The 17,380-nt window shown below is 43.8% G+C and overlaps 1 protein-coding gene and 1 long non-coding RNA gene across 2 annotated transcripts; both read left to right on the forward strand.

Annotated features, from left to right (window-relative positions):
- The first annotated feature begins 7 nt into the window (after nucleotides 1–7).
- On the forward strand, nucleotides 8–17,033 carry LOC108105488. The gene is made up of 3 exons (XR_001772359.1): nucleotides 8–179; nucleotides 239–384; nucleotides 16,889–17,033. It is a non-coding gene; the product is annotated as an uncharacterized LOC108105488 (long non-coding RNA).
- Nucleotides 4,805–5,898, forward strand: LOC108105486 (27 kDa glycoprotein). The gene has a single exon (XM_017212106.1). The coding sequence runs from the start codon at nucleotides 4,828–4,830 to the stop codon at nucleotides 5,776–5,778; it is 951 nt and encodes a 316-aa protein (XP_017067595.1). The 5' UTR covers nucleotides 4,805–4,827; the 3' UTR covers nucleotides 5,779–5,898.
- Nucleotides 17,034–17,380: the final 347 nt, after the last annotated feature.

A 17,380-nucleotide genomic window follows, 5' to 3' on the forward strand; every position in this document is an offset into this window, starting at 1 on the left:
CAAGAGAACGAGCTTTATCAAAGGGTAAGCTCAAGATTCTGGTTTCTGTTTTTAACTAAAAGCTTTCGCTTAAGCAGCCAGGAAAATATTGCAAAGCGTGCCGCTGCATACGGCTTTCAAGTGTTATCAGAGGTGATCAGAACAAGAGGGCTAATCAAGTTGGGATGAAGAAGAGAGTGGTAAGGTGTATAGATCACGTTTCGGGAATATTTAAATGTGACGCTTTCTCAAATTGTAGCTCTAAAGTGCGTTGTGACAAGTGTGTTGTTAACCTGTTAAAAGCACCGTTTCTTATGGGATTATGGAATGAATAGAAGGAGGAAGGAGGAATAGAAAAGAGGAAGCAAAACGCAGGCATTCAAGATATTCAAAACACAACTAATGGTAAGCTTTTACATTTTACTTACTTGCTACTAGCTAATAAGTTTGTTTATCGAACTACTGTGAAATGTGGAGTAAGAAAACACGGGCTATTAGCGGAGAATGAGAGCTTAAAGGGGAAGTCGGACTTGGGAAACAGCGGTAAACGGATAAAGAGGAAATATGATAGAAACTAGAGGACAGAGGGGGATATCAAAGAGCAGGATTCGCAAATCCCGTTACCTATTCCGCGTAACGGAATCGAGCGAACGATGACAAGCTGAATGCAAAATGTAAATGTTTGCCGTCAGCGAGTCGAAAATGTTGGCGGGCGTCCAAACCGAACGTTAATAAACTCCCCAAGAGGGAAAGGGAAGGTGCTATGGAAGACACAGTGCGGTGTGAGGGGTAGATGGCTGATCGATTTACATGAGCAAACATTTGGGTCCACTCCCACTTTGCCACCCACTTTTCCACTCTATTCGCCGTGCAATTTTGGCGACCGCGTGTGGAGAAAAAAGGGTAACAAATATACACTCTTACGACGTGTAGTTGCCTAGTTCACCACTAACGTGTGATCCTTCCAAAGATCATTATGTTTTTAAATGTGAATATGTAATTTAAGACTCTCTCAGTTAATTGTACCTTAAAATTATTCTGATTCTTGAGCTTGATAAGTGGTTAAACTTCTATTTCTCTGCCCTACATTCTCAGACCACAAGAGTTTATGTGTATAGCCTGTTTTTTGAGGGGATACGTGGGGTATAAAAAAAGGCTGGGTAGCGTTCGTTTGGTTTTGGATTTGCAATGCAAACATGTGAGTGAGCTCCTCCACCCCACCAATACCACTGAACCGCCTCTTTTGTTTGTCAAAGACGCTGAGATATATTCCTCAAATTCATTGAATTTCGCATCGGGGAAAAAGGGAAAGGGAAGTGGAAAAAGGAAGGGAACAAGGAGGTGAACACAGCTCCTGCTGTGCGGACCTGCGGAAATTCAAACGGAATCAAAGTGAAAAGTTCTGCAAAAAATCATCGACACACGCGGCGGTTGTATGGGGGGCTGGTGTGGGCATGTACCCTCGCATTCCTTTTTCATCTCCTGTGGCAGGACATCGGCAGAAGTAAGAATAACACAGCGACTGTCAGTCAAGCTTCGAGTGTTTGAAAGGATACCGGTATACCGGGATACCGGGGGGAGAAGTGAAGTGTGCGTGCGAAAAAAGAAAGAGTTTCTCTTTACCAATTCAGAGACCCCAGCACAAAAACACAAACCCAAACAAACACCAGGAAGGCAAAACAAACACACAGGAAACAGAGCACGAATAATTTGACTTTATCTAAGTTCCATTCAACCAATTCGGATCACAGACAAAAGGACTAGGAGGGATACCCTCTCAAACTCCTTTGGCTTTTTATTTATTGACTTATGCTGAGGCTTACAGATTTATCCTTCAGCGGGAAGTACCTTATCCTTTGTAGCCTTGCGGTTTACAATATTCTCAGTATAAAAAATCAGTTAGTAAGCAACACTTTTCATAAATACTTAAAATCGCAGCGCTGTAGTTTCTTTTTCTGTCTTTCTTAAAGAATTAATTTAATTTATTGGAAAAACCTTTCATCAAAAATCGAAATTTAAGCAGAAATAGTTTCTTGCAGCTTAATGTACCGCAAATAGTCTATCCTTGGATTTCCGCCCCACAAATTCCTTACTTTTAAGCCCCTCCTCCTTGGAAGCTTAAATGCTATTATATTTTGTTGCCCTTTTCGGATGCTGCGGTTGACAAAAGTTTTGTTTGCGGTTTGTTTTATTTATTGCATTTCTTTTGCCACTGTTTTGTTGCTTGTCTCCCACGAAGCACTTTCCCAACAAGTGGTGAGCGTGGTTCTGGGTGAGGCCTCTCTGTTAAGGCCCAAGAGCTGTGGCTCGTTGCCGATTAACCGAAAGTTCGCTGCACTTCCCATTTGCAGTAGTCTATAAACTCAATTTAATTGTGTGCTTGACAGCCCAGCCAAAAAACAGCGGTTTGGTCTTTCTTCTGGGGACTAAGTACTGCCAGTACTTACTTCGATATAGTACAAAAATCAGTATTTCGACCATAACTAAGTCGATAATGGTCCGTATATGAAAAGTAACATCTGAGCTGAGCTCGTAATTTCATTTCCATCAAAACTGCATTCAAACCTAAAAATGTAAAATTTTTGTAATTTTTCGCAGGTTTTGATGATGTTATCTTACCACAAAAAAAGAAAGTTCGCTTAATCCCAATTTTCATTTTGTCGATAACTCAGCCAAAAATGGACCGAATTTGGAATGCAATGCCTCGTTGAGTTTGTTTTTTACTTCTTGATCGATGTGCATTAAGACTACAGCATTGTGTCCATAACTGAGCCAATAATGGTCCGATTATGGAATACACCTTGTTGAATTTCCTTAAAAGGAAAGTTTGTTTTGATTGAAAGCTTCGTAAAACAGTCGTTCTTTGAGCTATACGTCTTAATTTGATAAAGTTAGACCTAAAAACCGCTTAAGGTAATGCGATTTATTAGTTGGAAAATGAAAGTATCTAGCCGAAGGTATCAGTAGCCCCCTGCCCCCTGTTCTGTTATTCAAATAACATTTCGCGTTTCATATCTTCCTGTAAATATTATATTCTGTGCTTAAAGTCTATCAATTTTAATTCGGAGTTGCCATCGGATTGGCCTGGTATTACCTATGGCTTAGATCCTGTCTGAGTGCTTCTAATTGCCAGGGCGGGGAGGCCATATGACTCGCAAATAGAGGCCTGCGCAGAGCAATATAATATCCACACTGGCATCCTCAACCTAATTATCGTGGGCTAAACGCATCACACACACATGACGGAACGGCAAAGCGGAAAAGGAAACGATGACAAAGCAATTGGCAAATGGATTCCATCCGAGCCCTGGCCCCGCCCTTCGGCCCCTCAATTTGTTGGCAGATGCAATTAGGAGGTCGCGAAACATCCGCTGTAGCTTTCCACCCACTTGTCGTAAACTATATATCCTTATTTATCGAATAACAGAAACCATCACAAGTGTCCTTGGAAGTGATTTGATTTCGGAGTCATCAAAGGGTTTAGCCAGCATAACATTGATTTGTCGGGTAAGTCTGTTCTGTCTGAAGTGATTACCTAAATGAATTCAATTTGTATGCATATTCTGGAGAAAGGAACTTTTCATAAACAACGGCCAATGTAAACCTAAATGTTTAATTAGGAGCACGGTTGTGAGTGTTTGGCAATTTATTGGATTATTAATTGCGAAACAAAGGGGAAATATCTACTCGCATAGCGACCACTCTACCTTGGACAAGTACAGAGAGTCTAGCTAATTGCAGCCAACTAATGCTGCCACGCCCCCTCTGCCGCAGACCGCCTCTCCATTAAGTGATGGTCCCTGGCACGCCCACGAGCGAAGCAGAAGGTGGCAATTAATTGTGCTAATTTTTTAGGAATCCCTGCCACGCGCTTCATTTCAATTTGCACTGAATTCTCCCCATTTTCGCCTTTTTGCTAACTTTTGCTCTGTTAGCTGCAATTTTCGGTATTATTTTTAACCGAAATTTCGCTGTGGCAGGCACCCTATGCTCGCCACGCCCCACTCGCTGGCCGCCCCCTTTCCGATGTTGTTTATTGCACTTGCAAGTTCCGCAACAAACGAAGATAAATTGTTACTTTCTTGCTCGCTCCTCTTGTTTCCAGCTGCCGTCGTTGTTTTTTGGCTGTTCGTGCTGCAAGTGTTTCTATTTATTTACCCCACATAGTAGGGGTGGTAGGTGGTGGTTCCTAAAAAAGCGTATTTAAATGCATTTTTCCTTTTTTTTGTTTCTGACTAACATTTCTGACTGAAAGACTGAAATCCCAAAAATTAATCGTGTATTAATTTGATTCGGCTAATACCACACAGCCTAGAGATAAGATGTAACAATCGGAACCAACCCGATAAGGCTTATCGTCTTGCCTTCGAGTATCAGATGGTTATCCCGATTTCTTACACACTTCTACTTGGAAATGAAATGGTGTAAGCCTAGACTTCTTGTAAAAGTCATCCACTTCGTCTATCAATAAATTTAGTTCTTTTTACTTTTACCTTATAGATTTATGCTTATGATTGCTTATTATTAAATATACAACACATTTAACTTTATTTTTGAACCTGTGAGGTACGAGTCTCGAATAGTTCTGGTCTTCCCCTGATAAGTTCTTAGAAAGTCTTTCTTGAAGTGCTTTTTAAATATCATTCGGAAAATGGTTTGGTCGTTGTTTACTGATTATCGAAAAACGAAATAGTCGAGAGATTGACTTACTGGACCGTCGTAATCTCAGACATTGACCCCTCCGTCACCCCTGGGCAACGGTAGATTGTGGGGTACATAAGCCCCAGAGATAAGAAACCCCGTCTACGAGTTCTAGCTCTCTGCGTTTTGAAGTCAGTCAACGCGAGAATGTCGAGGTGGTCGATCTGTACGCTGTTTGTGTTCCTGGCGGTCCACGCCGTTTCTGGATCCTTGGATTTCGATCCCTCACTCCTCGAGAACGTGAATGTGGACCAGCTGAAGTCCAACTACTTGCCTCCAGGCCTGCGAGACACCAATGCCACCCTGGCCGATTTCCAGAAATTACTGAAATCGAAGTGCCAAAAAGCCAATGATCATTTGCCAAAAGAATCGGTTAATGCCTCAGCCCTGAGCAAATCCATTGAAGAGGCAGCCCTGACCCTCGGAACTTGCCTCGGAGGCTTGGCAAATGTGACAGAGATCCAGGCCGAGATCGAGGAAGCCAGTCCCAAGGGCGACTTGGATATTGTCTTCGAGAAATATTGCCTGCGCATGCCGCAGGCCAAAGCTTGTTTGAAGAGCTTCAACGACGCCCTCTTACCCTGCTTGACCACAGATGAGAAGGCCCACAATGCGGTGCTGCAGGGGATTGCGGACAGGTTGCTGGAGTTCATTTGCTACAAGAATGGGGATCAGATTGCCCTCTTCATAGCGGAACAGGGTCCCGAGTGCCTGCAGCAGAGTCGCGATGGCATCGCCAACTGCCTGAACACCTCCTTTGCCGGATATCTGCCCAAGGAGTTCAGTTCGGAATGGAATTTACCCCAGTTGGTTCTTGGGTCCAAAGAGTGCGTCGACCTCTACGCGTTTGAGACGTGCACGGTTAGTCTTCTGGAGAAATGCGAAACGATCACCCCGAGCAACATTGTGGAGTCTATGTTCCGGTATGTGAGGAAGGAGTCCTCCTGCCAGCCCCATATCGACAGGGCAAAGCAGCAGCACCGGAGAGCACTGCCCGAGTCCCTCGAGTCCCCCAAGTCCGGATCTCAATCATCCTTGCAGCTCACCTGGACCACCGCAAGCCTGCTAATGGCCACTTTGCTAGCCAGACTGGCCTAGCTCCCCCCATTCACACTTTTTTTTGATATTTTATAATTATGTTTAATAAACTTTGCAAAGTCGGAAGCGGTGTCTCTGTAACGGATGCACTGTGACTGCCGCCCAGCGTAAGCCGCTTAACGGATTCCCTTTTCAACTCCGGGCGAGGGAAAATGGAAAATTGAAGGCGTGAGGCGGGAGGAGCGTTAAGGAGAGAGGTTTAAGGAAGCGGGGGCTCAAAGTGTTAAGCTGCATAAACACAAGCCTGAAATATGAACGCGGGCTGGGGTCATCCCAGGTACACTGCGATTATATTTCCCGTGTTTCGAATTTGTAACCTTCCGGATATTTTCGATTTTGTGAGCATATTCCTGTTGCTGATATTGCTGATAGGGTCGAATGTTATAGGGTTACGTATTCGTCACGTGTTTCTCTCAGTGCAGTCGCACCATATTGCGCTTATCGGACGGCACCAGCTACAAAAGCTAGAGCTAAAGCTGTAGCTGTAGCTGCCCAAACTGTAAAGTAGGGAACAACACAATCCGAATCTGGAGCAGAAGCAGAAGCTAGAGCAGCGCCGGTTGAAGGGTCACTCGAACGCTTCGCTTATCGCCAGAAACAAAGACAAAGGGATTGGAGAAGGGGAGGGTCGTGGAAAGGGGGGAGAGTGGGGGAAATGGCGATTCGGCTGAAGAAAGGAGACTACGACAGCTGCAGTGGGTGAGCCCAGTTTTGAGCGTGGCAACGAGATAAGCAAATTGATTTGCCACTTAGAAGTCGCAGCCAAATGCTGTCTTCTCTCCTAAGTTCTTCCTCGTTTTGCCTTTTTGTCTCTTTTTTACTTTTTTCTGCGAAGGCCTTGTCATTCTCGTAATTCATAAAAAACTGGAATGAATTTCAAGCCAAGTCCAGACTTTGAAATACCCTCGATTGCTAATCAAGTGAGTTTAGATTAAGTTCGAACCAGAGTTTTTTCTCGACAAGTGAAAAACTAACATTTAATGCATTAATTAGTATAGTTAACTATATCAGCGAGTAATATTGAACTGAGTAGTAGAGAGCTCCTCATTCGAATTTGGAATGCGTTGATCGGACAGCGAAAAATGAAACCGCGACTGTCATCATTTCACGGACGAGTGCAGCCCGTGGGCGGGGAAACAATCGTAGAAAACTGGAAAACAAGGGGCTTGTCCTTGGCATTCGTCCTTGCTCCTTTTTGGGGCCATTTCGGCGGTAGACGAAGCGTGAAATGAAATGGTCGGGGTTTCCTTGGCTCAGTTCAGTCACCTTCCTCTCTTTCTCTTCCTACTTCGAAAGTACTGGACATAATTTAAGCCAACTGCTTGACGTATTTATTAAACGGGACCTGAAAAATATACCTGAAACTTATTATTGGAATAATACCGGAATCGAATTCGTTTTCCTCGGAATGAAATTCTTTCTGGCACTAAATTAACACTTAACCCATTTCAACCACGACTGCCGACTCCCGACTGCCGACTGCCGATTGCCGTTAGCCTCGACTAGTTAGTGTGCCAAAAGTCTTTGGCTAACAAGTCATAAATGTTGCAAACATAATTAGGAGTGCAGTTCTCGAAGTCGAAGTTGCGACCACGCCTCCACGACGTCCCCCTTCCGCCCGTTCGCAGTCCATTATTGATGTGAAAAATGCGGAAAATGAATGCGTTTCCGGTACTTTTCGCAAGTTGGCAGCTAAATTGCAACGGCCATGAATCATTCCAGACATTCGCCACTGCCATTTTCCAGCATTTCTCACATTCGGCGATTCGCAAGGAGCAGACAAACTTTGTACGTGCCACGCGAACTATTTGCAAAAACAGGGGCAAGGGTTGACCAGGGGTTAAGAGCTTTGCAAACTTGGCTGGCAAATAATTGCACGTCATTGGCGAAATTATTGGCCCCTCTCCTTGGCTGAAAGTAAATTCAGGGGGTGTCATGTGGGAAATCCTCATTACCGATGCCACATTAAATGCACTTCCAATCAACCTTGCATTTATTGGAGTTCATAAGACTCGGGCCCAACCAGTTTCATTAACGATATCGGCCTTTCAGATTCAAGCTGGATGAACCTTTCCTAACAGTCTGCTCAGATTAAAAGCTGTATTAAGCTGGCTATAAGCAATGATCCACTTTTAAAACTAACTTAAATAGTAAATAATTGCCTGTAGCTAGATAGGTCCTCTCAGTCCTTATAACTGAGAGCCTTTAGTTTAATGTGCAAGTCACTAGGCCGTTTCGCTACCGATTTCCCAATTTGAAGGATGATTTCTTTGATCCTAGATCATATTAGATGATGACTAGAGAATGATGGCAATTTAACCCTTGAAAAAGTTTTCCTTCTTGATGATTTCTTAAACCGTAACTGCCCTTTTAAGCAAACTTTTCTCCTTTTCCATATCTTTAAAGTTTCTTGTAGTTTTGAGTTCACACTCAAACAAGAATCAGGAGGGGGAAAACGGGCCGAGAATGAGAAGAAGTAGCTGCACTTTGTCAAATTTAATTAAATATTTCAATTTTGGCACAGGAAAGCTGCCGCAGCCATTGCCGCAACTATCTCTAATTGTGCACGCGTTTTCCGGCACCAAACCCTTTTTCTGAGGAGAACCGGGCGACAGGTGAGTTTTCACCTGAGGCGTCTGTGGCTGTTGGTTTCCCACGCTTCAACGCTCATTTGCAAATGTTTGGCTACGTGGTTCGGTGTGAAAAGCGCGCCGAATCGAAAGGAGAATCGTGGGGGTGGAGGCAATGGTTGGAGTGAAAACGCAGACATGGGGCCCATAGGGAAATTGCAGCAAATGCAACAGCCGACTGATTGAGAATGCATCTTTGTTTAGGAGGTTAACAGAGGGTTCAAAAGGAGTTAAAAGGGGTTAAAAGGGGTTAACTAGGCGTAGGCATATATGCAGAGGCTCTACTGCCTTTGGGCTAATGGAAGCTTTAGTAACAGAGTTTAATCGATAAATGCAACTTCATTTGCAGATAAGATTGATTTTTCATTTCATTGGAATCAATATCTTCGAGTGAATATCTGAATCCACCAACTCTGATCCCTCAGATCTCTGGAATTACACTTATTTTGGAATAAACTAACTATTCCGACAGCTGGCTCATGGTGCACGGAGGCACATTTACTTAACATTAGGTTCAAGGAGTGCGGTTTGATGATAGTAGGGGTACCCTTTGTGTTTTGAATTCAATTTGGGCAAATGAATGAGCCGGTAGAAGAATCTATTTCCGACCCTTCTCCTGCCACATTCCCTGACACTTTCATCAGATTTGCCAAGGGGCTGTTTGTCCTAGGTAGCCTCTAAGTTTCACCCCTCTTTGGAGCCTTGCCACCCCCGTTTACCCCTTCAAGCTTTCCACTTTATGTTTGCAACACTCCAAGTGCGCTTTGTCTCCTAGCCCCTTGACATTCACCTTTCCTCTCTCTCCTCTGTCCTCCGCCCTCTGTGTTCGTGTGCGTTTATGTTGGTTTTACTCACGATTGTCTGTGTGCCAATGCGTGTGCGTGCGTGTTCGAGTGTGCGTGTGTGTGTGGACAGGGAAGGGGATGGTTTCCGCAGGGGAATTCCGGGGAATATTTGGCATCCACAAGTACGTATACTTTGGGGTCTAATTTGCGGTTGCTGGCGCAGCTCAATTTACAAGTGAGAAATTAAGATGTTGCCGAAAACTTTTCTCACTGGCAGAAAGGGGAAAGGTGGGCATAGAGGTAGAGATTTGGAGAAAGCGACCGGGAGGAGCAGGTAAACTGTCAAGTTTCAGCGCGCCACAAAGTCTGAAATGTTAGTGGCATCGTAATCAATTCACTTTTCACTTTTTCCACCTTTTTCATACTTTTCTCACCTGTCCCTTAAGATCCTCCAAATGCTCTTTTAATTGCCCCAAGTTGCAGGCAATAAATCAGGAAATTTTCTGTAACTTTATGTGGAGAAATCGAATGAAGGAAATCGCTATTGGAGATCTCCCTTTATAGGCATCGATTCTCCGTTTTTTTATTATGAACATTATTTCTGATGGACTATAACCATATCAACATCTTATTCAGATCTCATGATTTTCGGTTTCAAATCAATAGAAGTGTATTGTGTCCGGAATTCGTTAAATGATATCCTGCAAATGGAAGGCTTTTTTGACGGATGTTCCACTACAATTAGGAGTTCTCATTGAGATGTCCTTAAAAACTCAGCGAACAAGTTGTCCCCTCGTAGTGCGATACATTGCTCTTCGTCGCCTAACTAGCCTGATGTAAATTTGATTAAAACTGCACATTAAATCCGCTGACAGCTGTCGGAAGTCGTCGAGGGTTTCGTTTGGAGGGAGCAGGGTGCAGGGTGCAGGGAGAAGGGAAGAGGGACAGCGGACAAAACCGCTGATGACATTAAAGTCACCCTTGTGCGGTTGTCTAAAAATTATGCAAAGACACTTGGCGTCAAAGGGGGGCAGCGGGGGTCTGCGGCTGTCGCCACACACGCTGCGTCAGCGATTTTCGTTTAAAATTGCGAAAACTGTAAACATTCTGGTGTTTCCGTAGCAGCATTTTCCAGGGTGCAAGCAGGATATGATGGGGTATCGACATCGAGTACCCTTATGGTTTTCACTTCACTATATCTTATTTGTATAATTAGAACAATTAATTTATGAAACCTTACGCTGTGAAGAAGATCTGAATCCCATTTAAATCTGAGGTAGGGTATGTCCCAATCCGTATCGTGTCTGATTCGTTCTTGCTTGCCTTTTTATCACTGCTCGTTTGGCTTCATCCACCATTTAAAGTGACAATCACGTGGTCACCATGGCAGCTACTGGCCCTATTCACCTCTTCTTGCTTACCTCGGGAAATTGTTTAGTACGTCGCTCTCTAGACTCGACGGCTTTTCGTCTGGCAAAGTCCTTGGAGTCCTGGAGTCGCACTTCCCCTGCCTCTTCCAGAAAGCCCTTATGCACAGCCGCTGTAGTCATCTGCTTAGGGGTTCTCCTTTCTCTGAATCGTGGTTCCGTGTGGTCTGAGGATCTCGATCTTACCTTGAGTTTTTTCCAAGTTCTTCTTCGGTTTTGATATTTAGAAGAGAAATGTCGTTGAAGTAAAAGGATATAACATAGTGTTTAGTATTAGGTATCCACATTACGTATCCGCATTACGTATCCACATTACGTATCCGCATTACGTATCCACATTACTTATCCGTATTACGTATCCGCATAACACATCCGCATTACATATACGCAATGTGTTCAGAGTTTAGGAACCTAACATACGAACTAATAATATAAACCAATCAACGAAGACAAGACCAGAGATGAAATTCCATAATGAAAAGGGTGCTATTATCGTTATGAAGCACTAAACCCCCGCTTTGACCAGGCAGAGTGTAATTAAATCAAATTATGAGCAGATAAAGAGTCAATTTTCCAAATTGCTCAATCAGTAAAGCTCGATTCTCGGGATTGGGGGTGACGACTAACTGGGTGTGTCCGAAACACAAGGACGAAACAAAGTTGCATGATATGCATAAATTGACAGAATTGTTTCGACAGGTTCAAGACGACTGTGTGTGTGGCCAGGAACTTTGTGTACTCCCAGCCAGCATTCGTATTTTATTTGCTCTAAGCCGGAGAACCGAGGACGTGTCCCAAGAATTTGGCAAGAAAATAAACCAATTTGGCTGCAGGAGTCGGATTAGAACCAAGTTTCCAATAGTTGCAATTAAGTGCAACATTTTGGGGTTTTGTTTGCATATGCCACAGCTCCCCCCGTCCAACCCCTGTGCTCTTCGGGCTGCTATTTCGTTGGGAGGTTGGCAAATTCAAGGGAAAAGTTTATTTTGGCTTAACTAGCAGGCTTAGTTTTTCAATTAGTTGGATGGCAACGGCGGTCTCATAAATTGATGTCAAGTGCGGAGAGCCCCAACTCCTAAACTGTCCCAAAAACGAAAAAAAGAGCCGAAAGCGTGCCAGAGTAAAAGATAGCAATGGCAAAACCTAGAATTTATTGAGAGGCTTCCAATTCATTCGCTTTTTCGGTCGCTCTGCCACTTGTCACTCGCTTCGATTGCCAATCAAACTGGGTCGAATCGACCCCCTTAACCCCCTTAACACCCCGTGGCCAGCCATAGCCCACACCCGGCGAACTGACTCAGTCAGAGGCCATCGTTCGCCATTGGTCTCGGCGATGGACTTTTGAAAACTTGTCTTGCTTTAATTGCTTTTCGCTGTAGCTCTGCTCGAATAAGGCTATTGTCCGTCCGGTTTTCTTTTTTTCGGAACAGCACATCGGGAGTCACGCGCTGCTTTTCACCTTTTACTTTGGCTCGATTCTCGAATTCCTTCTTGAAATTTCTATTTGCCAGGTGAAAAACGGTGCTTCTCCCCAATAAAATTTATATGAAAACTTAAACGGGGACAGAACGAGCTTAATAGGAAAAATGCATATGCGCCGCGCTCTTGGCCGGGAAAGTGCCCCGAAAAGGGCCTCTCCTTTTCACTTTTTCCCGAAGTGCCTGTGTGCGCCACTTGCCAAATAGCTGCCAGTGCAAATAACTCACAAAACTATACAGATATACATAAATATGCCATATACACGCTATATATATATACGCTTTATATACATATATATGCATGAATATATCTCAAGAGCAGCTGCAGCTGCACGACACCTAAGTAGAAGAAAAGGAGAAAAAGAGAGGTTCTGTGGGGCACTTGTCTCAAGTCGTGTCGGATTGAAATCCTTCCCCTTACCCCCCTTACGCCCCCTTCCTCTTCTAGTTCTGGCTGCCATTTAACAGTTTCAGAAGAAAGAAGGCCCAAGTCTCGGGTTCCCAGTCCTTGGCGCTCTTTGTGCCCCGACTTGAAGCTGGCTCGCAGTTAAATTATGCGTTAGTTAAGCTTTAGGGGATGGGGAGGATGAGGAGGGGCAGGGGACTCCCCTGGCGTCGACAGGAAAAGTTTTTAAGTATTTTCTAAAAAAGGCCAGAGCAGTCACCTTAAAACCCGTTTATTCACATGGTCAACACCATGATTAAGACGCTAATTGTAGGTCAAAACAGGAGTGTTGAGCCAGAAAAGCGGGCTTAAACGTCCGGGAATTTGTCAGTTGACTGCTTAATATTAGATTTCTTTTATCACCATTTCACGCCATCTAAATTTAAGAACTTCGGGGGCCTTTAGGAGGTTTTCCTCCTCATAATTCTTATTATGTTCTTTGAAAATTAAATAAGTGGAAAGGGGAAGCGACTTCCTTCTCCTGGCTGGCTCCTCCGATGGTGGTATAAATCATTGTCCTGGAGGAGCCTGCACTAAATGACTTCATCGCAAGCAAATAAAATATCAATAACGTCAAAAGTGCAATAAATCATCAGCGCAGCTCCTGGTTTTGGTTGAGGAGGTGCAGAGGTGGGGCAAGTTATGGGTATGCGGATGAGGATGAGGATGAAGCTTCGTATGAGGGGCCGGAACTCTCGGTCAGTCGGGCACATTTCATTTTGACGCCGAAATTGAAAATGGAAAATGCAAATTGTTTGTGCCGCGCACAAAAGTATGCAAAAATAGCTCCGGTCAGAGGTGATCACGCTCCAGGGGATAGGGGCCGTGGCAAGTGAGGTGAGACGGTTTCCAAGAGCTGACTGAAAACTGTAGGTCGCCATGGAGTGTCAGGTAGAAATTGGATCGAACCTTGAATAAAATGCGACTTAATATGAAAGCCAAAGTTTGGCAAATGTTAAATCCTGCTAAATGGTCTCATTTAAGGTGCTTTTTTGACAGTACAAATATTATACAGACCTTTTAGGATGTATTTTCAGTACTAACTTTCAAGAGTTACCTGCATTTCCTTTATTTCACAGCATAACTAATTTATTGCCCACTCCCAATATTTCACACCAGCACAGTTATATGGCCCACAGTGAGTGCGTGCTCGCAGGATAAGCAGCCGGCGGAGCTTTCGAAATTATGTGCACACACCTTGGGGCATAGTAATTATTTGGTGCCCCGAGCCGAACATTTTTGTCTGCCAATCGAATTTCCCACTGGGCAGGAGATTTTACTCGGCATATAGGTTACTATATATGACCGAAAAGAACCTGACCGGGCACTCTGCGTTCTGCGCTCTGCCCTCTGCGCTCTACGCTCTGTCGGGTCCATCTTTCTGCACTTTTCATTTTTGATTGCGAACAACAAACATTTTTCCTGGCTTAAATTTGTCCAAATAGTCGTCGGGCGTGGGGAATGAGGCATGGAGCATATATGCTATACACACTGTACACACTGTACATACACACACAGACAGCAAAAGTACTTATCCAGATATATGTTTGTGGAAAAATGCTATGCATTTTTGGCTGTTGGCTGTTGGTTGTTGGCTTTCGGTGGCGTTGACAATTTGCATTTTTAAATTTCGTTTTCAATTTGGACATTCCCCCCGCACCCCCTAACCCATGCAGAAAAACCAAGGACAGAAAGAGAGAGTGAGCTGTGCGAGAGGGAGACGAGGGTGCGAGTGTTTAGCCTAGTGATTGTTGATTTTAATTTATTATTGTTTATTGATAAAATGTTCGCTGCAAATTTGCATAAATCGATAAATAATGGCCCGGCAAAAGGCGAAGTTTAGATATTTATTGCATTTAGTCTGTCCTTTGACCCCTCCACCTTCCTTTCCACGGCCTTTTTGGTTGCTCTGCTTTTGCTTTCAATTTCCGCCGAGCATTTTACCGAATTAACTGGATTTGGTTGCCTTTGTTTGCATGGCGATTGGCGCTTGGCGATTGGCAGCATCATGGTCAGGATATTGGCTAAAAGGAGGGTTTTCGCAAAGGGGCATCCCCTCCCCGTTTTCTATTTACCATTTTCCATTTACCATTTTCCATTTCTCAGCTGGCAGTTAGCGGAAGCCATGTGGTTGCGATCGCACTGAAGTCTGCTTAACTTTTAAACCCTTTGCCGCCACTGGCAGGCAAAACAAAGGAAATGAAAGCGGCAAGAGCCCACCCTTCCGGGCCCTTGTTCTGTGTAATCTATGTCCTATCCATATTTTAATTCAATTCATTCGCCATTGCAGCCGGTAGAGATTTTCTTGATATCAACCTGCTTAATATCTCAGTTTGTATCATTGTTTGCTTGGTGGACTACAGAAATGTCTGTGACTTGAAACAGTTCTCTGCTTTTCAAACTTGTTACTCAGTTTTGGGGACTTTTTCGATGTACCACTCATTACCAGTTCCTGTCCAAGGTTCCTTTGAGAATAATGATATTTGTTTACAGGGAATATCCCGTAGTCGCCATATCGGTGGCATTAAAATGCTGTACATTTTTGTTTGGATTTTGTCTTTGAGGTACCGCTTCTCTTCTATGTTTTCCCGCCCTCGAACCTTGCCCCTATTGGCGTCTGCCCTTATTTTCGCTTCTAACCGCTCAGCCCTCTGGGAGACTCTCCTCTGGCTTCAACGCTTCCCTTCTGTGGCTCTGCGTTTTTTCCGATTTCCGTTATGTGCAAGCGAGAGGGTGGGCCTCGGACACCTACCTACCACCGCTGGGAATCACTTTTTGCCTGTCTTCGGGTTCTTTGCAAGCGCTTGTCCGCCACAGCGAAAAAATATTGGGTTATCATCTTAAATCGAAATCAAATTGTTGTTTAAAAGGGTTTAATAGAAATCGAAGGAGTGTTCTGCTCTGTACAAATAAACCTATAAAACTTAAATATTATATTTCATGACAACTAATGTGACTGATTTGTCGTCCTTATTCTACTTCGGGCTGTTTAAGTTTTGGTCCCCGAATGATGGGAATAATTTTCATGTTTTTTTCCGACTAGTTTTTCCGCTCGACACTTCTCGACTTCCCTGGCATCCGTTTTCCATACAGCTCACCCCTTTTTCTTGGGCTGCTGCTGTTTTTCTGCATTTATTTTTCAATTCCTCTGTGTGGTTTGTGGTTTCCTATCGCTCACTCCATCCTTGTATCCGGACCGGCCCATGGATTCTTTCTCGCCTTTTGTGTTGGACCCAGACTCCCTGTTCACCCCTGCTGATGCCAATGCATAATTCTTTTATCTCAGCCCGGCCGCTTGCTGAGCTCCCTTCTTCGCCCTTTCTATCCACTCCTCCTCCATTCTCGTGTACTTTTGCTGCTATTGATGGCTTGTTTACATTGTACCGCGCTCGCAACTCCCAGGCCATTTGTCTATAATTGACTAATCGACAGGGCTGGCGGGAAAAGAAGCGTCGTGTATGGTAGGCGACCGGCTGGAGAGGATGCAAGTGTGGCTGGTAAATGGTGAAAGGGCTAAAGTGGATGAAGCAAAAGGAACTGTGTCATTGGGACTGCATGAAGGGGTAGCTAAAGTTAATATTAAAGCCACAAAGTGTTCACTAGAGTATTGCAAATTTGAACTAAACGTGCCTTAAGTAGCACAATCTTAAAGTAACTAACAACAGTTTATAATACCTAATATGGGTAAGCCTGTAAATCTTGTTTCTAATAACTGATTGGCCATAGTTTCCTCGTTCAAAAACTAGCAAACTTTGCGCAAATATTGGCCAGGTGGATGTGAGAGTGTGGCTGTGGGTGAGCTGGTCTCTCTGGGCGGTTAATTAGATTGCAAGCAATAATATTGCATGAGCCGGCAATCGGGCGACTTTGCTTCCCATGGGCGTGGTTGGTCGGGGGAAGCTGCAGGATGCTGAGGGAGAGGAAGTGGTCACGCACACACCCGCTCATGCAAACACTCGCACGCTGTGTACACTTACATGTAATTAGCATTTCCTGTTTGGTTTGCCAATCTTGCACGCACACACATACAGCTGCAACGAGGGGGTGAAAGGTGATTGGGGCAACGAGGGAAACGCGGGGGAGGCACACATAATTAGGCTGGCCAAAAATCAAACGCCATCTGCATTCAAATTCAATTTGAGATTGCAGTGCAGATTCGGATGCATTCAGCACTGACCAAAAATGTTTCAATCTAAGAATTGATAATGTTTGAGGATTCTGGAAGTCTCTGATAGGTGGATAGTTTATAGTATTATAAATATAAAGAATTTTGTTCTTGTTATCATAAAAAATGTTGTTTTGATTTGAAGAAAATGCTAAAGCAAATATCTTTTACTCTTTCCAGATTTTGAACACAACGTACTGTTTCGGAAAAGGTTTACATGATGTCAACGGTGTATAATTTATAGTCTAAGGGCAAGTTCTTATGGATGTGCGTCTTGTTTTGAGCAAGCTAGAGCTAAAAACCGGGGCATAATATAGAAAATTTTTGTTAAAAATGGGTTTCCTGAACTAAGGACCTGCTAATTAAGGCCATCTTGACTGCAAAAAAACCGTGCTCTTATGTCAACGGACGTATACTCGATTTTTGTCGGAAAAAAGTCTGTTTTTTTTTCGTCATAGCACAGCCAAAAATGGTCCAAATAAGAAATATAATACCTCATAGGGCTCGTAACTTAATTGCCATGATTCCCAATTGGTTTGCATTCAAATCTGGGAAACTTCAATTTTGGCCCATTTTTGAAAATTTTGATGATGGTACCCCTTATCAAAAATGCGAAATTTGGGCCAAAATTGATTTTCCCAAAATCGAAAAACGAGTGATAGGGGTGGTTAG

The sequence above is a fragment of the Drosophila eugracilis genome, unplaced genomic scaffold (assembly GCF_018153835.1).
Source record: "Drosophila eugracilis isolate 14026-0451.02 unplaced genomic scaffold, ASM1815383v1 contig_2167, whole genome shotgun sequence".
Taxonomy (NCBI): Eukaryota; Metazoa; Arthropoda; class Insecta; order Diptera; family Drosophilidae; genus Drosophila; species Drosophila eugracilis.